At 31.7% G+C, this 20,846-nt stretch overlaps 3 protein-coding genes across 6 annotated transcripts; 1 reads left to right on the forward strand and 2 right to left on the reverse strand.

Annotated features, from left to right (window-relative positions):
- The first annotated feature begins 2,143 nt into the window (after window positions 1-2,143).
- LOC123199283 (pentatricopeptide repeat-containing protein At5g04780, mitochondrial-like) lies at window positions 2,144-6,220 on the forward strand. Of its 4 annotated transcripts, none has more exons than XM_044614188.1 (3): window positions 2,144-3,684; window positions 4,378-4,452; window positions 5,829-5,957. In XM_044614188.1, the coding sequence occupies exons 1-2, from the start codon at window positions 2,180-2,182 to the stop codon at window positions 4,442-4,444; spliced, it is 1,572 nt and encodes a 523-aa protein (XP_044470123.1). In that variant the 5' UTR covers window positions 2,144-2,179; the 3' UTR covers window positions 4,445-4,452; window positions 5,829-5,957. The 4 variants fall into 4 exon arrangements, 2 of the variants coding, with proteins under 2 accessions (XP_044470123.1, XP_044470122.1); XR_006498314.1 differs by lacking the exon at window positions 4,378-4,452 and adding an exon at window positions 6,089-6,220 and having other exon boundaries at window positions 5,829-6,003; XR_006498315.1 differs by having other exon boundaries at window positions 4,378-4,663; window positions 5,829-5,955.
- On the reverse strand, window positions 6,060-6,667 carry LOC123199655 (protein TRACHEARY ELEMENT DIFFERENTIATION-RELATED 7A-like). The gene is made up of 2 exons (XM_044614686.1): window positions 6,133-6,667; window positions 6,060-6,079 (listed from the first exon to the last, which is right to left on the reverse strand). Exons 1-2 carry the CDS (start codon window positions 6,665-6,667, stop codon window positions 6,060-6,062), a joined length of 555 nt encoding a protein of 184 aa, XP_044470621.1.
- A 921-nt stretch (window positions 6,668-7,588) lies between these two features.
- Window positions 7,589-14,325, reverse strand: LOC123199285 (protein trichome berefringence-like 7). The gene is made up of 4 exons (XM_044614189.1): window positions 12,836-14,325; window positions 9,543-9,701; window positions 8,642-8,949; window positions 7,589-8,065 (listed from the first exon to the last, which is right to left on the reverse strand). Exons 1-3 carry the CDS (start codon window positions 13,687-13,689, stop codon window positions 8,655-8,657), a joined length of 1,308 nt encoding a protein of 435 aa, XP_044470124.1. The 5' UTR covers window positions 13,690-14,325; the 3' UTR covers window positions 7,589-8,065; window positions 8,642-8,654.
- Between the last annotated feature and the right edge of the window lie 6,521 nt (window positions 14,326-20,846).

Raw genomic sequence — 20,846 nt, forward strand, 5'->3', positions numbered from 1 at the left:
TGAAGCATTCAGTTGGTCAGGCCAAAGCTGCAGCCGCATACTGTTATAATAATAATACACTTAAAATATTCACCATTTGTATTTCTCAATGAAAAATAATTTAAAAAACATAAATATAAATATCTATAATTCGTTTTTATGAAAAAAAATAAAGAAGTCTGTAATATGTATTTTTTTTTAAAGAAATTATTGTAATAAATCATACATAAATTAAACACAGAAGATGTATTAAATATTTGATATAATAAGCTATTAACATGTACATGAGTGATTGTATGATAACGTATATAATATAAGAAATGAAAATAAGTTCGAAATATAAAAAGTTGAAATATAACAAATTGAAATGATAAAACTCTCAAAACTCACAATATCACATCATATAACAAGAAGGCCAAACGACTTATTCTCATTCAAAAATTGTTGTATTTTTAAATTGGTATTTATTAAGTATTAAAAATTTAAATACTTATTTGTAAGCTATTAAAATTAAAAAATTAGTTAAGTTTCAAAGATAAAATTGTTATTTAATCAATAATATATTAAAAATAATAAAACGATATCTATTTCTTCTATAAGTTTAAAAAACTAATAATTTCTCTTTATGATTAAACTTTAAAATATTAGATTTTCCCTTATAAGGTTTCTTTTCTTTTTTCTCTCTCTCTCTTTTCTAATACTGTCTCCGGTCAGCTTCTCTCTCTCTCCTCTTTTTTAAAGTTATCTTCAGATGAAGATGAATGTCTTTATTTGGAGACAAAGATAGAAAAGGAAATGAATAATATTAACTGATTTTATTAATTTTAACAATTTACTAATAAGTGTTTAAATTTTTAATATTTAACCCGTATCAATTCTGAAATACAACAAACCATGGATAGTAATAAGTCCTCTGGCCTAATAACAAAATGAAAGTGGTGGAGATATTTATAGGAGACCGAAATGATAAAACTCTTCGTCAAGGAAATCCATATATTATAATATAGGGGACTTTTTAAAAAGAAAAAAAACTAATTTTCCAAACCTAAGGGTTAGAGGTGTCTATAGGTCAGGGTTGAGACTTACTATAATAACAGACTTTTGGAGTAAGTTGACTCATGAGATACATAAGATTCACGGTCCGACCTAATATATATAAGGTTGGGCTTTAACTAGACTAATTTTCAAACCAATAAATTAATTTTAATTTAAAGTTAATTTTTAATATTATAATTATTAATTAATTAATTAAATTTTTAATCTTTTTAATATTATATAAATAATATTAGACTGAGCTACGCTCAGCACATTACAATCCAACTAGGCTCTTTCAGGTCAGAGTTGCCTTTACTTGGGATTTATAAGACCTGTGATATATCAACGCGAAGCTCATTTCGAGCTCTATAACAATAACCAACTTTACGGGTTACACCAAATTTGGAGGCCAAAATAAAACTATTTCAATGTATATTATATAATTTTTTTGTTTTATCAAATTTAAGATTTTCGGTTTTTATAATTTTGAGTTTGTGTGTGATCGTGCTAGACTTTTTTGATATGTAATTTTTAAATTTGATATTTGTAATTATAATATACTTTTTTAGATACGTTTTACATTGTAATTACTAAATTTTTAATCGATTTTTCGGTTTTCTCATTCATAAACTATTTGAACGTGTAGTTTTTGAAATTCAGATATATTTTTTTAGATTTTTGAGTAATTTTTTTATTATTGACATTCTAGGGTATTTCAATATATCTATTTATTCATAACATGTTATTTTCAATGTAGTTTTCATGAATTGATTTTTTTGATTTGAATTCAGAAATACGAATTTCTTTTTTCTGAATGAACCCGTAATAATTGATATTAAATAAAAATGAGAGTGAAAATGAGTATTTAAGTTATATAAGAAATATATGTAATGAGAGTAAGAGTGAAAAAATTTATATAAATGTGATGAACGGTAATTTTAGTATTTTCAAAAAAAATTAGGGCATTTTTGCTTAGGAATAAGAAATTTGGGTATTTTTGTTTAGAAATAGTAAAATTGGGTATTTTTGCTTACTGAAAGGGTAATTTGGTCATTTATTATAATTTCCCTGAAATTAACAATCCCTATCTAACTAATTTAGCTACTGCTTCATGCGACCATATCCTGACTCGACCGTTAATTTTTTAAAAATTTGAAAAACAAAAATGTCACAAAAAACACTATATTACTTCTCATCTCTGCTGAGAAGCTGTGCTTCTGTCTTAGCAATCTCTCCGGCAAAACAAACCCACACTCAAATCCTCGTTCATGGCTTTCTTCCCAACGTTATCCACCAAACGTATCTCTTGTTAGCTTATTCTAAATGCGCGTTTCTCCGCGAGGCTCGCTACGTGTTTGATATAATGGCTGAAAGAAACATGCATTCATGGAACATTCTGATTGCTTCTTATGTTAGTAATTCTATGTATTGTGATGCTTTATGTATATTTGATGTGTTTCTTGAGATGGGTTTTCGACCTGATCACTATACATTGCCTCCTGTGATTAGGGCTTGTGGAGGTATTGGAGATGTTTTCATGGGGAAGGTGTTTCATGGTTGGGTGATAAGGCTTGGGTTTGAGGCATATGTGGTTGTGGGTAGTTCTGTTCTGGATTTTTATGTTAGAATTGAAGATTTTGTTGATGCAAAGCGAGTTTTTTCAGGTATGCTGTGGAAGGACTCTGTTGTTTGGAATGCTATGATTTCAGGGTCTGAGAAAGCTGGTTTGCATAGGGAGGCTTTGAAATATTTTAGGAATATGAATGAGGGAGGAGTGAGGATGGATTCCATGGTGATTCCTAGTGTTTTGCAGGCATGTGGAGGGGATGGAGACTTGATTAAAGGGAAGGAAATACATGGTCAAGTTGTTAAGAGCATTCTTTTTGAGGGAGATATAGCAGTTTGGAATTCGTTGATTGATATGTATGCGAAGTGTGGATGTTTGCAAGATGCTGAGAAGGTTTTCAAGAATATGCACCAGTCTAATTTGGTAACCTGGACGACAATGATATCTTGCTATGGGATCCATGGAAAAGGAGAGGATTCTTTGTTTCTTTTTAAGAAAATGAAAGATTGTGGATTTGAACCTAACTGTGTCACATTTACTGCAGTTTTGTCTAGTTGCAGCCACTCAGGTCTCATAGATCAGGGCCGGAGGATTTTCAACTCCATAAGCTGTGATTATGGGTTTCAACCCAGTGTCGAGCACTACGCTTGTATGGTGGACCTCTTGAGTCGATTTGGGTATCTTGAGGAAGCGCTTGCATTGGTAAAAAATGTAAACTTGGAGGTGGCTGCAAGTGTCTGGGGTGCCTTGCTTGCAGGTTGTATGATGCACAAAAATGTTGAGATTGGAGAAATTGCATCTCGTCATCTCTTTGACTTGGAACCTAGAAATCCTAGCAACCATGTAGCGTTATGTTCTATTTATGATTCTCTTGGTATGTTGGATGGTGTCTCAAGAACTAGAATGATGATGAGGAAGTTAGGTTTGACCAAAAGTCCTGGTTGCAGTTGGATAACCATTATGGGGAAAACCCATGTATTCTACCAAGGGGATCAATCTCATCCCCTAACTCAGATGATGTACAAAATATTAGCTGAAATCATAAAGGAACCAATGTTGCCTGATGATTGTGGACAGGGAAACATCTTTGAAGCCCAAAAGAGGTAAATATATTTCACCAAAAAGCTACAATTAGATTTGGTGATGTTCATACTATTATTGAGATTCTGCAATATAGGCAATAGTTTTTTAGAGGGTTAAGCATTTCTCTAAAGTACCTTTCTCATAGTGTAAGCAAAACTGCCTCTGTGGAATGCATTATGAATGTGTTTATGCACATATACCTTGGAAAACCACTGGACAAACTGGAATACAAAGGACTTGACAAATTTTTGCCATTTGGTCAATTTACGCCATAGTTAAAACTTTTACCTTTCTGTATATCCTAAGTTTGTTTCCAATTTTTATTATCAAGTGCTGTAGTGCTGATTTAGAATTGTCATGTGGAGGATGAATTAATAGCACAAATAATATGGTAATATTTAATTAGTGTTACATCACTCAAGATTTAAAGATTGCTAATATATACTTGAGATACATAGAATTACTCTTTACCTATATTGTTGTTAAGAAATTATTTGCCCTGTTCTCAATTAGATCATGTTTGGTGTGTCATACTGTATAGTATTGGATAACATTGTTATAATAAGATTATACAATTCATAATCTATTGTAGAACTACCAAAACTTGTATTGTATTATTTGAATACTTTACGGTGCTCTTTACAATACAATGCAATGCACCAACATAACCTTAATGTGTTAAATTGTGCCTTTTTTTATGTGCATTTTATTAGGTTTCAATGGTTGGGAATTGCATCAAATTTCCACTATCTTAAATCAGTAGGTGCTTCGTGCTCTTGATTGAAGTGGTGAGCAATTGTCAGTGGTAACATGTATATGACATCCATTGGATATTTTTCATAGTAGATATATCCGATGCTTAAGGATAAACATTAATTTGGATGAGGAATATTATCTGTATTATCTAATCATTATCTGCCTCTTCCTGTTGAGATTTAGGCATTACCAATTATGGGGAATCTTCTACTGCTCCATGGCTCATAACCTAACTCAGTTTTGGTCTGCACCTTGTTTTAACATCCTTTACTTATTGAATCTATTTAAACACAGCATGGCTACTGCACTTCAAATTCCTTTTTCTTTTCTTTTTTATATGTTAGTCATATGGTTCAATAATTAGTTGTTGATGCTGATTTTTTGGTTGAAGGTAAGAATACATGCTTTCATTGTGGCCCATCACTTATAACTTGGTCACAAATTTGTCAAGAAAATCTTGTTGGCAAAACAAGAACATGTTAAAAGGGCGTTGATGGTGCTGTTGGCATTTGTACTCTTATTCTCTAGATATTGATTTGCTAGATTTTTGTCTAAGTTTTCTTTGTTATTTCAGACTTTCATGGTAATCCTTTGAGCACAATGTTTGTAAGAGATCTCTAGTCACCTTGGATGGAATACAAAGAACACTAGAGAACTCTGTCAAAATTAATAGCAAATTATTAACTTTAGTGTCAAAGTGTCAACGTTAACAACACCGCCATTACCCTTTTAATGTGTTCCCTTTTTGTGGTGGAGATTTTCTCAATAACTTTTTATTACCGAGTTCTAGGTGATGGACTATGGTGGAAGTATCTGATCAATGATCTCCCATAAATACCATGCTCAAAATCCATGTATGAAATTATGAAAACTCTGTCAAAATATCTAGCAAATTATTCACTTTATCATCGAAATGTCAATGTCGGTGTCCTAGCATTTTTTTTTTAGAGGAGATTTTTCTTAACAGCCTTATTTCCAAATTCTAAGTGGCAAATAACAGTGGACAGATATATTCTCACCTTCAATCAAAAAATGCCCATCAGCTTAAGTAACAATCTATATTATCTAGGTCTCATCTATGATTCTAATTCGAGTCAAAGGAAATAAAAACTAGAATGAACCAACTGCAAAATTTTTTTAATCTCCATCTTGCCCTAAATAGTTCTGAAAGCCTTCTGCAGTGCATCCCATTAGACTCCTTCATGTCTGATTTAAAAAAAAAAATTATTTTGAAAACAGTCTCTTGATAAGAGAGATTACTGCAGATGATAAGTTTGCAGTTATTTCAACAAAATACTTTTATTCGTATGGTAAGAATAACAAATGTTTATGTATTATCATAGTAAGTTTATGGTAAATAAATGATCCTTTTGCCGCTTATGCTTGTCATGTACATCATTTCTGTCAGGCTTTGTGCTCAAGATGGTGATGGCTGGACAATGCTGCCACATCTAAAGGTTGAGGATGATCCTGTGAGCTTTTAGTGTAGGAGTCTTGCACAAGACTGTTTTTCTTGATCTCTTCCTCAATATGCACATCTTCTTCAATGGTTAACACTGTTGTTTGTTCACCATGTGGACCTGGTATAATGGCTTCTTGGACTTTCATATGTTCATCGATGCGTACAATTTCAGCCTTCTTAATCATCCGCTTCTTTCTCTTTTTAAGAAAGCAGCATAGGGCAACTGAGAGAAATGCAAAGAAAAATAGACCTCCAAGTGAGACAAAGACGACAACTATAACAGTTGAATGGTGTCCTGGTGTTGGCGCTGGTGGAGGTGGAGGTGGGGGTGGTGGAATATGAGGTGGTAATGGTGGAGGCAGGGAAGGAGGTGGTGATGGTGGAGTAAGAGGATGAGGTGGTGGTCTTACATTGGGAGGTGGGGGTGGTTTTGCTGTCGGAGGTTGTGGTGCAGTCGGCACTGGAAATGGTGGTGGTGATGCATTGGGATTATGCGGTGGAGCTACTTTTGGAGGTGGACTGTTACTGCCTGGTGGCACTTTGGGAGGGGCTGGAGTATTATGAGGTGGTGCAACATTTGGAGGGGATGGAATGTTATGAGGTGGTGCAATGTTTGGAGGGGATGGAACGTTATGAGGAGGTGCAACGTTTGGAGGGGATGGAGTGTTATGAGGTGGCGCAATATTTGGAGGCAATGGAATATTATGGGGTGGAGGAAAATGAGGATAATGAGGTGGTGATAGCGGAAGATATGGAAAGTTAGAGTTCTGAATGGAATGAGCCATTCTATGTGAGAATCTTATGGGAGCTGATAGATTGAGTTGTGGTAGTGCTGACTGGTGGAGAACACAACATTTTTTTATGCCTATTTGTAGTGGTGACTCCTATCTTAGTTATTCCATTGTTTTTTGCTTTGCATGCTTCTAAGATTTTAGTTACTTGACTCTCATGCTAAGCTTTTAAAGGTTGTCATTGATTGCATTGAAAAACACTTCTTGTACATTATTTATTTCCAAGAGGCTTCCCATTTCTTATTCAAGATGGGGATTGCTGATGATTAATGTGAATTTGTTTTCTGCATTGACCAGATGAATGTGAGAACACATTCCTGAAAATGAGGTGTTCTCAGGTTCTAGCAGTCGTTTTCTTCTACAAGTGACAGCTGAGTTGAGGGTCTTGAAAATTCCACCTACTCAACTCCCTTGCCTCCCATTGTTGACATTCTCTTTTTTGGGGTTCCTTACGCCAAGTAAATTCATTATCTTTTACTATTCTGTTCTTATTTATTATCCGAGAGTTTAAAATTGGACGCCATTAGACTCAAACAGGAGGGATAACAACCATGAGGTGAAAAACTGAATGTATAATTTTCGTTGTGCAAGCAGTTTCCAGCATTCTCACTCTTCCTGGGTATTTTCTTATATTAATCAATAGGCCTTTTTCAGATTGACTTTGCTTGAAGGCATCGCGCCGCCAGCTCTAGTTCAGAGTACTGCAATTACTTAATATTTTTTTTTCTCAGGCACATACTGATGTCAATTTCATCGTATAAATACGCAATATTCTTAATCTTCCTGCATTTGATTGTTTTTTATCCAGTAGGAATTTAAGCAACTAGAAGAACTTCTCTTTTTCACCATTGATTGTTAAGGAGCAATTCAACTGGAACTAGCGTGTAATCTGCAGTTCAAGTTTCAAGTTTGTCATTGGTCTCTGAAGGACTGACGGCTAGTCTTATAGAGTTTAAAGTGTACTGACAAGATACAAATTTACTGCAAAATACATGAAATCAAAATGTTTGTTCCATCCATTCTGGACAACTTGTAATAGCAAACTGAGCTTGCCATATGTACCTACCAAAGTGTAGCAGAAAAAAAATGTCTACATCAATTTCTCAGTCTCGTTCTCTGATTCTTGGTAATCATCGTGGATTCTCATTGCTGAAACTCTGATTTCAGAACCGAAAGGAAAATTTTTTACATATAGGGAACCAAATTGCAGCCTCATGTCACATACAAAAGAATATATATTGAAAAAAATGAAAAAATCCTTTTGGTTGCAAAACTGTTTATCTTTTTCTCCATAAAATGCGGATTCTCCAGGCTTCTGAGCTGAGACCGGAGGCTGCATAAGCTTTCTTGCCATGGTTTAACTGTTTGGTCCTAACTATAAGTTTGACCAATCTGCAATCGGAAAAGAAAATATGAAAAAATGAAATTTGTAACTGCACACTATTAGGTTGCTTACTTTATTTACCTAGGAAATGAACAATAGATAGAAATAGGGGAGGAATTTGGTAAAGGGGAGAAAATTTTGAAAGGGATTGGGTTGTGGAGACAATGTAATTTGCTAAATACCGATTCTTGAAGTTAGTCAGTACAAATAATAGAATGAACATCTGAAAGTGCCTGAGATCATACATCGATGAGACGTCACACCAAAAAAAGGAAGTTTCGTATTTCTATCGAAACAATGAATGTGTTATATAAGATAGTTATATTATCTAAATGAAAAAGCATTACAAAGGAAAGGTTTCATTCAAGATGACTGAGGCACATAAACAAGGGGAAGGATTCAAAGAACGTGCACTTAACAAATGGTTCTGGAATTCAATATTTTCTATGACATTTTCCAAGTACAAAACATGAGAAAAGAAAACATGACAGCTCAAAGTATTGTTCAAAGGCTTCATAGGTTCAAGTTATGCAGAGATGCACAAAAACAAAGTAGAAGACAACTCAGAAGGAAAAGAAACTCACTTGATGCCATTCACTAGAGTGGAGGTCTATTGTCCGTAAGCAGATATGTGAAGAAAATTTCATTCCATGCATCAGGTACTCCTGGTAGACACCAGTGGCTACAATCAGGTACCGATTGGTTGTCACCCCACATACCCACATGTGCATCACTTCGGAAAGCAGACATAGGTGTTATATGCAGAATGGATACAGGAACTGTCATATTCTTTATCACCTTCATTGTGATGCCTGAAAATAAGTTCGGGTTGCTCCCTTTAATTTCAGTAATGGGTCTCCGAGTCACATTGCATAGCCTTCGGATTTGATCACTGATGCAGAAACAATCACTATTAAAGCCCACAATGAAGAATGCAGACAAAGCACTACTGATAGTGCATGTTGAAGAGTACAATGAAGCAATAGCAAATCCAGTAGCAAAGTTAATTGACAAATTAAATAAAACATATAAATGGATAGATAAACTAACAGCTTCAATGCTGTTTGGTTGCACCCAGTAAAACATATTCTAGAATAATAATGTCAACTTGAGAAGCCATTGCTGAGAAAATAAGAGCTAAATATAATTTTTTTTTTTCTGATCTCGATTACTAGAAATCCTCTAGGTTTACACAGCTACATCCTATGTCAATGAAAAGAATTGATCATAGCTCAACAAGAGGAATATAAGCTTGGTTGAAAGGGAGTACTGCAACCTAACAAGGGAGTAAAGGCTGCAACCTAACACCATTTTGTGGTGAATAATCTACACTTGATGAGGAAGAAAGGAGCTTTTGGATAACATTTGAACTGAATACGTTTATTTCTGGACTCTGCCACAGATTTTGCTTGGAGAAATTAAGTGAATAGGAAGGCTGAGCATAATAAAAATTACAGCATCAGGACACCAATATTAAAGAGTTACCTCCAGTGAGATGGTTCAAATGTTCGGAAAAACACATGTGTTTTGTTCATGTTAATTGTTTTCTCGACCCATGATGCCCATGTCCCTAGTGCTAATTGGAAGGCAGTAGGTATAGACATACCAAGCTTTAAAGAATCTCCAACCTGGAAATAGCAACCCCTGTCCAAAAGAAAGTGAAACATTAATTACTCAATATGCAGAAACATTGTATCATGCCGCAAGAAATACTGTTTAATTAACGAACATAACTATCATGTGATATGGTGAATTCTAATACAACTATAAAGTGCAGATTTTTTTTTTTTTTGATATATACCCTTCAGTGCGAACAAAATGTAAATTAAAGAGTATTCTCATGTGTATACACATTTGATACACAATTTGAATATAGAAATGATGTGTCATCAAGTGATTGAGTGTTACTTTATCTTTAATTCAAAATTATTTAATCACATGATGACACATCATCTTTATACCTAAATTGTGTACCAAAAGTATGTACACATAATTTTATTGTCAATTTAATACTTATATTCTCTTACTGAGATGTTTGCAGAGCATTGACATGTTAAAGATAGACTTATAGTTCAATATGTAGATTTGAAATATTAAAATAACAAAATAATGACAGTGGTAATAGCGATCACACAAACTTTAACAAATTATCAGGGTAAGCATGGGACAAACTAGCAGTGCCTTGGAAGCAAATACAATTCTCAAATTCAATGTTAAAAACAGAAAGTACAGACCTCCTAGTAGTCATACATTGCTATCTCTAGTGACTTAATCTATAGAATTTAAACAGAAGCTTGTTTTTGCAACTGAAGCACAAGATACTAAAATATATGTTAACTTGATCTGGTGCTTGTAAACCAGCAATTCAACAGGTGCTCATGTATGAAATTTACGAATATAATATAACTGCAAGATCTAAACGTCAGCTTGGGTTGCATGACAAAGTCTTAAATCAATTCAGCTTTTCTCTTTCTAATCATCTGGTCCATCAGAAACACAAGCAATAAAGCTTGAACAGGTGTAGAATCTATTAATTCCCTGTAAATAAAGGTTCCATGGGATGTCTGAAAATGCAAATTTTAATTTCATCAAGTTTATATAAAGTTGTGGAATTTTCATTTTATACAATAGCTTTATTTTACTTTTATGACGAACATACCTGGATCAATTTGCACAATGTGCTCAGAAAAATAGAAAAATGTTCCCATATGATAACATTATTCATTATTAAGTCAAACCTGATTATTTCTTTAAGTATGAAAATATTATGTACAAAACAAATCCCTCTTTTGTCCCCCTTTTTGATAACAAAAATCCTTTAACCTTTTCCACAAGCTGACCAAGTTTGAAACTAGGGACTAGACTACAGCTGAACCCTGCAACTTTGGTAGCAGGTTAAATCCCAAGTATGTAGACCTAATATATTTAAACCTCCAACCTCTTTATTGAAAGCTTAAGGTCTTAACCCCTCAATCCAAAACCCTTTTGAGATATTATACAAAAGAGAGATACATTTTGGAAAACTAGCACAGATCCCAGCTGGTCTGAATGTAACACTAACTTCCTTTTAGGCTCCAAAATAGAAGTAACCTTTGTACACACCATAATGATGAAGAAAAACTGTGTTAAACATACTTTTGTTCCTTATTCACATGAGTTTCACGAGGTCTAGATATTCCTTCTTTTGATATTAAGAAATTTAGAACAATTTTTTCTTTCCTGACTCTTGACTAGTTGAATTATTAGTGGATAACTTGTTGGTGGAGCTGGAGTTGCAGGAATACTAGATCGGGTTTTGGGATTAAAGTTACTCATATAAAAAGATGTTTGATATGGACTAGCTCTATAGAAAGCAAGCTATTCTGGAATTCAAAACTAGTTGAGAAACTGGAGTTCTTGTAAAATTATTCATATATTGACAAAGACAACACTGAATCAATTCTGAGATAGAAAAAGAAAATGAAGCAAGAAGCTTCATTCTTTGAGACTCAGAAGTATCAGGTCTTTGGATGAAGAAAAAACTTTAGAACTAAGCAGAGGATTAGAATTCTCACAGCTGAATATATTGCAGGAATTCCAGAGTCTACAAACCCAAGCTTACATCATTTTTATCAGCACAATATTCTCCCTTCTAATCTTTTATAGCTATAACTACCAAGCTCATAAACTAATGCAAATGATTTGTTGAAATACAGCCATAATTTATCCAGTTTAGAGAAAGAAATCACATGACATCCATAATTTGTTCACAAAAGAGAGCAGAGTTTTACCTTTTCCAGGGAAACTTTTTGTTTTGGCATTAGTCAACACATGAGGGGTTCAAGAATGCTGAGAAAGATAACATTTATCTATTTAAAAGCAAATGTTTGGAATTCCAAAGGAAAAACAGTTACTGTTATCCTAGGGTAGCAGAGAGCCATAAAAGAATGGAAACACTTACTGAAGTACAATATTTTTCTTGGCTTTGTTCTTTGCCTCACATCTTAAATTGCCACATTCATTCAAAACCGGCAGATATAATTATTAGAACTCACGTGAATAGATAAGATATGGATGGGGTTAACACGGGAGCACGGTGACAATAGTCACAGAGGGGACATTACTGCTAAGTGGCATGGATTAGTCAACAGTTAGACAAACAAAAAAAGCTACTTTTACGTTTTTATTCCTCAAGTGAGATGTTTCTAGACATATAGGAAGAAAGTATAACTTGAAGGGAGTTCAACTACAGAAGTAGGGGGATACCTGCTATCTGGAGAGAATATGAAATTGGAGTTTTTTCAGATGAGAAATTCACACATTAAAATAAAGTAGCTTCCTTTCCAACATTAGCAGATCTAACCATGGCAGGAGAAAGAGAGAGAACTACAGTATAAACTTCAAACAGAACTATTATAGAAGGACAACATCATAAATCTATCAAATGCGAGAACACAATGGAATCTAAGCATTGAAACATCAACTTGTTATCTGTAATAAAAGATCTCTACAAACAAAATTTTAATTTATCTATAGCATTTTAAAGTCTAGCAGTAAATTTTAAACATGACTGAAATGTATTATACCATGTATGGAGCAGGGGCTGAAATATCTATATAATGTCTTAGTCAAGACTAGAAAATTCTGCATATGAGACTTGAGATCAAAGGAACTGAGTTCCATGTCTCAATAAAAAATTCTAAATCTCTAAATGGGAAAAAACATTTATTATACATCTATTCCAAATGAGAAAAACAATGTGTTGCCACAGATATTTACATATGAAGCATGGAACTTACATTTGAAAAAGTTTCCCAGGCGTCCACCATTGACCTGTGTTGAATACGAGAATGTCTGCATTAATCCACTCATTGCTAATATTATCCAATTTGTCCAATTTAAGAGTCGACTTCACCCTTCGTGGAGCATGTCTAGGCATCCAACCATGTTGCACCAAGAAAACCGAGCGAAAGAACTCAACAGTGAAATTAAAGGAACTAAAGCGAACACCTAAAAATCTAATCTGTTTTGTTATCTTATTCCCATTGACTTCATAAACACTCTTCTTATCCTCCACTCCGGTCATAAGTAAACATATCAGTGACTCCCACTGTGTTCTACTCATAGAATCGCCAACAAAAACAACCCTCTTACCTCGAAATCGTTCCAATATGCTGTGGACATTGAACCTTGGTATATCACAATTCTTAGGCTTCCACTTCCATTTAAGATAATCTTTATCTTCCCGTCCATTACCTAAGCAATTGAATCCTTGTTCGGCAAACGGACATTCTGAGGCATTGTACAACGGATAATTATCATCCACAACCCAACTTCCATCAGCAATATTACAACTAACTCCTGAATTGTTCAATTTAAACATGCTATAACCAAGAGACGCCCTACTGAGACTTGGGAGCACATATATATAACCACCACTGATGACAATAAGAAACGAAGCAAAAGAACCAATCACCATAAGCATATGAAACCATTGTGAGAGACAACTTACTCGACTACCTTTTGGACTTCCTAAAACTAATGCTCTGGGGCTCCCAGTAATTGGGGAATTCAAAGTCCTCCGACCAGACGACGTGCTCCTACTTAATGACAAAGGCCTATTAGATCCACTCATCATCTCAATCATTAGCATTGCAAAGATTCAACATACCATTATCCAAACTATACGTCATCTCAACCATCTTTTCACCACCATTATTCAACAAATATAAAAAAAACATGAACCCTATCATGACATGAAGGTCCTTCAAACCCATTATACAACAAATCAAACAGGAACAAAACAAGGCATCATATATAACTTAAGCTCAAAACAAAACTTCCAAGCCATACTATCATCACCAGTTTAAACAACTACAAGAAATCAAAACATCTACACAAAAAGAAACTATATTGAATCAAAGAACACATTTTGATCACAACCCATTAAACCAAGAAAAGAACTTAAGAGGCAATCTTTAGAATCCCAAGAAAACTTGGCCACAACCATATCTGCAGCTCTGATTCTCTCTTAAAAATTCTGGTAAACTCTCTCAAACTCTGCATCCAACAGGCAGCTGCAAGCTATCTTCCAAAGAATCGCAAAGAATAAAAAGATCAATGAGTGATTGATAGGGGAAGAGATCGTGAAGATTTAAGAGGAAGAGAATTTACTTGAACAATAAAGAAAATAAAGAAAATAAAGAAACAGAGAAGCCTGGGGAGAGAGAGAGGGAGAGAGAGAGAAAGCATGCAATATTTTAAGCAGTAGTTAAAGATTTGGCAGGGAAGAGTTCAATTTTTATTTTTTATTTAAAAACAAATGTAATATTTTATTTTGGTTTCTCAATGTCATTACTTAGGTCATCAAGTTTATATTATTTATTCATATTTTATTATAAGTTATTCACTAATAGGTCATAAAATTTTAAGTCCATTTAATTGTGTTGAATATCATAAATTTAATATTTAACAACGTAAGAAGACTAGCAAAAGTAATTACTTTGATCAAAATTAAATGAGACGGAAAAATCCACATATTATTAGGGTTGGAGTAAATTACATTTTCCCACCCAAGGTTTGGCCTAAGACCTTTTTACATTTACATTGCACAAATAATGCTTTCCCTCTCATAATCAAATTATGTTAATTAAAAAAAATCCTAAAATAGTGTTAGAAAGTGAAAATACTATTTTATTCTAACCATGTCATTTTTTAAATTATCCTATAATCCAAAATTAACAAAAATTATAAAACCTTTGAATATCCAAATTGTATAAAAATTCAATTATTTTTCTATCATTTCACTCGCACCCCCTTCTTCCTATTTTTTAATTTTAGGTCATGGTTGATTTCTCTTTGCTCCTTATCTCCTCTACTTCTTTGTTCCATTCCCTTTCACCCTATCTTCTTTCTCAAATCCACAAATTTAAGCTATCATTGATGACAACATAAAATCAATCAAGTCATTGATCAATTGAAACTACCATTGATGACAACTCACAAATTAGAGAGTGGTGGGGATTGATAATAGTCAGATTGTAGCAATGGTGAAGATATGATGTCGATGACTAGGGTTTTCAAAACATTTCAAAGACTGATTTTTGACTTTTCAAACATTTTTAAGGGCTAAATTATCATACTTAAAACATTTAAGTCTTATCTATAAAAGAATTAATTTTTTATTTTTTTCCAAAATTAATACATGATAAAATTATTATTTTGTTATAACACCGTTAGATTTTCCAAACAAAGTTATTTTTGGGTGAGAAAGTGTTATTTAAGCTATCTATGGGTGGCAAAGTGTTAGGCAAAACATTGGATGGAAAAATGTAATTTACTTTTAGAGTTGACAAATTTTAATACAACTCATTAACCCGATTTGACATGTAAAGAATCGAGTTTGGGTTAAGTTTTTTACACAAATTCTAATTCGAATTATGTTTGAGACAACTTATTTGCGAATTGGGTTATACTCCAGTTGACCTTTTGTAACCCAAATGTTTTATAAAAAATAATAATAATAAAATTTTGGCCAATTTTAATTGGTTGCCTCTTAGGAGGACCTAGCCCTTATGCATTTTGGAATAATTTATAATCCACTACTAAGGGGGCATTTGCTTCAGCTATTAAAATATTATTTTAGTCATCTATATTTTATTACTAATATTACTTTTTAGATTTGTCAAGTCATAAAAGATTCTGATAATATTCCATTACCTATAATGATATGACAAGTAATATAAAAAGTAATTTGATTGTCACATTTACTTTATATATTAAAAAATTAGTAAAGTAATCTTGATTTTATTATAATTATTTATTTACTTATTAAATTTTTTAGGATAAAAATAATCTTATTTTTAATTAATATAACAACTAACATAAAAAATATTTTAAAATAATTAAATACAAGAGTATTTAAGTAAAATAATATCTTAATAATTTTTTTATAGCTATTAATTTTTATTAAATAAACTAGTAATTTGTACTCAATAATTTCTTAAATAATCTATCTTTAAGATTATATTTTATTTTTAATAATAAAATATTATATATTTATTATTTTAATAATAATTTATTTTTACAATAATTTTTTTGTACTTGTGTAATAAATATTTGTTGAATGCTTGTAATATTTTTTTATATATACCATTTTGTTGGTGTGTTCTCAATTGTATTAGTTTGATTTTTTATATTTAGTGTATAATTTTTCTATAATTAACTTTTATATATATATATACATACATACATACATACATACATATATATATATATACATACATACATACATACATACATATATATATATATATATATACACATATGGGATGTATTCCGGTTAATTGTTTTCAATCCAATTTTAATTTAGGTTAAGCGGATTGAATGTCTTTTCTTATCAATTATTATATTCCAAAGTTATTATTATTTCTATCATATTAAATAAATTCTTTCTTTTTTGTATGGTAATGACAACACATTAATTATTACAATAATGTGTATATTATTGCCATAATTTTGGCTCAAATTATTTTGAGTTATTGAATAACACACTTTTTATAAAAAAGAAACCAAACCCTACTTTAGTGCTAGATGTTAAAGGATTGTGTCACGATAAAATAAAGGAAATTTTTTTTTTTTTTTAATGAATGAAGTTGAGACTTGGAAATTGAAAGTTAAACAATTTAATACCATCATTTCTTGACAAAGATTAAATCTTTAACTACTTTGTTGAGATTTGGTAATAAAAGAAATAGGAGTTGGTCCACCATTTTGATAAGATTGTTGTGTTGTCTATCTTCGCGGGTGATGAGTCTTTAATCACTAAACTGGAAATCGTAGGGTTGAAACATTTGTAAACTGAATATGCATTGAACTTGGCAAGAAAAATTTATAATTTTTTGTAATGAGTTATTTGTTAGACATTATCATTCTTTATATGTAAAACTAAACGCAAGGAAAAGAAGTAACGGCAAAGGTATATTGGTATGTTGACCAGGATTTTGTTATCAGTGTATTATAAGAAGAGTATATGTGTAGTTGTTATTAAATAGATCAACTCTAACGAGATAATGTAATATGAAGATATTACTAGTTTTTGATAAACAGAATGTTTAATTCAATGGTGCATCTCATGGAACCAGACAATATTAATAAATCCAATGTCTTACATTAGATAAAAGGGTAACAAACCAAATATGTTAGAGCTCGTTATTAATCATTTTCGTAAGGTTCCATTAGGTAGACTTGGCAAATAAGTGAATCAGATTGGATTGATACAGGTATGGATAAAACATGTGTGGATTGAAAATAAGTCGAGTTATAAGAGTAATAATTCCTAAAACCCGTATCTGAACCTATGAGTACAAGTTGACCTAGTGGTTATTTACTAATTTTAATTTTAATTTTTTTTGTTTTTATTATTTTATTGTATTTATTTCATAACTTTTAATATTTTTTCTCTTTAAGTACATAAGTATTTTATATAAAAAAAATTACTTTAAATTATAAAAATGTTTTCTATAGATTTAAAGAATTTTAGCATTGAATACAAAATAAATATTTATAATAAAGTGTTTAGTATTCATATTCTTTAAATTTGTTTTCAACACAACAATTTTTTTAATTTTAAGGTGGATTTGAGTTTATTTTATGTCAAGAGAAGAGAAAATATGTAAAATTTATTTGGATATGTTGTAGGATTGACGTTGAAGTGGAAGAAGAAAAGGGAGAAGGACTATTTCTCACCTAACTTTTGATGCATTTTCAAAATGCCACCCATGGCAGATGAAAATCTACTTTTCACACCCATGAGCAAACTGCCGTCTAATTTTTCAGTTAAGAATAGGGGCAAAATTGTCATTTGCTATTTAAAACCTTAAAACTTTAAAATTTTACCATTTTCACTCTCCAGGTTTTAAAAACTAATAACTAACCCATCCTCAAAGTTTGAAAAGTTTAGATTTCACCCCTGGCGTTTGTTTCCTTCTTCGGCCGACTCATTCGACCGATCTCCCATCTCCGACTACAAAGGACGACCCTTTGTCGTTCAAATCTGGACGACGAAGCATCGTCCAGATCTGAAAGAATAGACGAAGGATGACGCTTCGTCATCCTTCGTCGTCCCGTCGTTCGGACACGACGAGCGACGAAGAGAGAAGAAGAGAGACCTTCGTCGAGCGATCTCCCAGATCTGGATGACGACGGAAGTTTGAAACCGATCTCCCAGATCTGGACGACGAGCGACGAAGAGAGATCTCTTCGTCACACCACCGCCGTTGCACCAGGAGAAGGAGGAGGTCAGTGACGACGCCGGAGAAGACGTCGGGAGATAAAGTTGAAGAATGGGGGTGAAATGCTAGTTTTGAAAGTTATGGGGGATGGCTATATTTTGAAAAATATGGAAACCCTAAGTTTGGGGGTGAAAATGTTAATTTTTAAAGTTTAAAAACTTTAGGTAAGGTGAAAATGTTAGTTTCTAAAACCTAAGAGGGGTAAATGGTAAAACCCTCACATCAATTTTGGGAGATTAAATTGAGGGGTATTTTTGTTATTTTATTTAACAAGGGTAAAATAGATATTTTACCCTTATGCAAACAGATATCATCCATTTTTACAGCTCATGGGTGGGAAAAGTAAATTTTCATCTGTCATGGGTGGCATTTTGAAAATGCATCAAAAGTTAGGTGGGAAATAGTCCTTCTCCCAGAAGAAAATGAATATGAAAGAAAAATGGTTGACCCTCAAACATATCTGACTTGTCTGTAAAATTTCATTACTCATAAGTATGAGTCCAAAAATCTAAATTCGTACCCCTTTTTGAGTGGGTTACTTGTGGGTTATATGGATAATTTATCTATTTTATCAAGTTTACCATTAGGTAACAGGTAAAGGTTATCTTGAATAACATATTTGACATATAATGTTCTTATTAAATTGAAACATTTAGAATAGTTTTGGAATTAGATTAGATAAGTTATGGAGAATGTTCGAAACGTCCGCTAAGTATATTATCCGAGAAGAACGTGCATGATGTTAAGTATAATGTAATAGTGGACTAAATATATTAGTAGAGGATTACTTGCGTGAAAGTCATGTAGAGTTTTGGACTAAATTGACATTGTCCAAAATCTATTAACCATATAAAGAAGTTGAAGTTACTATTACATGTAAGAGTACATTTTAGATCAAAATTGTATCTCTCAATTCTATTGCTATGGCTGCACGGGTATGCATAATTCGGTTCAAACTATAAAACTAAACTAAACTGTTTGAAAATTACAATTTGATTTGATTCGTGTTGAAAATTTTTTAAACTATTTTTTCTAATTTGGGATATAGTTTCAATAATTTTCAAACTAATTAAATCGTAAATCGTATTTTTTTATATATAAAACTATGTTTGATAGAATTTTCTAATAAATAACTAGGTATACAACTTATTTTTTATATTTATCTATCATTTTCTTTAAATATATATTATATATATTTCATATTTATTTTACATATTTATATTATGTCATAGAAAGTATATTTAATTAATTTTATTAAATTATATACATATAATTTTAAAAGATTCAAATCATGATAGTTGAATTGTGCATTAAAAACCTAATTTTTATATCATGTATGATATATCGTATCGTATAATATATCATTTAAAAAAATGAAATAATAAAATGTTAATAAAGTAATAAAAAATTACAATTGACACGTTATTTTTTAAAATATCACAAATATTATTAACATTTGAAAATTTTTCATAAACACCCATACTGGACCATCACTTTTTCTAAAAGATGTATCGATCTATATTGATAATATGTATTATATCATAAGATACATTGACTGTATCGTATTAATTTGATACACTTTATAATATGTATGGTTTTTTATTTATATCGTAAAATACGTATTGTATATTATAAAATATTGATAATTATGGTTCAAACTGTAATCTAATCTAAACCAAACGTTATTTTTTTAGTTTGATTTAGTTTGGTTTGAAATCTAAAATAGTTTAGTTTGGTTAAAAAGATTTTTAAATTATTTTTTCAGTTTGATTTGAAAAAACTCTCCAATTAGATAAAACTGAACCATGCACTCCCCTATTTGATTGAGAGTTTCTCCTCCAATCATTTGCATTTTGTGTTTCAAGATTGTTTCAAAACACAAAAATTATAAGAGATGCACACATATGCAACTTTTGGAAGAACTGTAGAAGTGCAAACTCCCGCTGGTTTCATTCAAGAAGTTTAAAAAATACTCTAGGAAAATCCATTAGTCTTGAAACTTTATTGAAAGGTAAAAATCTTCACGTATCTTAGTTATATTTCTTTTTAGATGATTTTGGGTGAATATTAATAAAACTATATATACTCAGTTTTAAATATCTAATTAAATACTTAATTAAATACTTAATATGATACGTCATTATATGATTAAGTGATTTTAAATTTACGATAAAATAATATTCAATCATATGATAACAAATTATTCAAAATATTAAAAACTAGGTGCATATAATATTATCCAAATGAAAATAAAATAAATCCAATATATAAATGAGTTATATATGCATGGACACCCATGAATGTCTTCCCTATCAAAATAAATGAATAGTTATCTTATTTTTAGCTCAATTACTAACCTTCTATCCAAGTTTCTTAACATGGCATTAGATTAATAGATTTTAAGTTTTAAAATGTGCACACTTCATATTTACTTATCAGTCTTACAACTTAAATTTTTGGATCAAGGTAGTTTCTTAATATAGATTAATAGATTATCAATAATCACTGAAAGCTAGAA

This window comes from Mangifera indica, chromosome 16, assembly GCF_011075055.1.
Source record: "Mangifera indica cultivar Alphonso chromosome 16, CATAS_Mindica_2.1, whole genome shotgun sequence".
In the NCBI taxonomy this organism is placed as follows: Eukaryota; Viridiplantae; Streptophyta; class Magnoliopsida; order Sapindales; family Anacardiaceae; genus Mangifera; species Mangifera indica.

Bases quoted from the DNA above. Each gene is read 5' to 3' on its own strand.
- LOC123199283 (XM_044614187.1), top strand. From the start codon at position 2,180: ATGTCACAAAAAACACTATATTACTTCTCATCTCTGCTGAGAAGCTGT. The intron at 3,685-5,828 runs GTAAATATATTT...CATTTCTGTCAG, and splicing joins ATCTTTGAAGCCCAAAAGAG to GCTTTGTGCTCAAGATGGTG.
- LOC123199655 (XM_044614686.1), bottom strand. From the start codon at position 6,667: ATGGCTCATTCCATTCAGAACTCTAACTTTCCATATCTTCCGCTATCA. The intron at 6,080-6,132 runs GTCTATTTTTCT...TTTCTTAAAAAG, and splicing joins CGTCTTTGTCTCACTTGGAG to AGAAAGAAGCGGATGATTAA.
- LOC123199285 (XM_044614189.1), bottom strand. From the start codon at position 13,689: ATGCTAATGATTGAGATGATGAGTGGATCTAATAGGCCTTTGTCATTA. The intron at 9,702-12,835 runs GTAAGTTCCATG...TCTTTTGGACAG, and splicing joins CCTGGGAAACTTTTTCAAAT to GGGTTGCTATTTCCAGGTTG. The intron at 8,950-9,542 runs GTAACTCTTTAA...TTTCTGCATCAG, and splicing joins TTTGAACCATCTCACTGGAG to TGATCAAATCCGAAGGCTAT.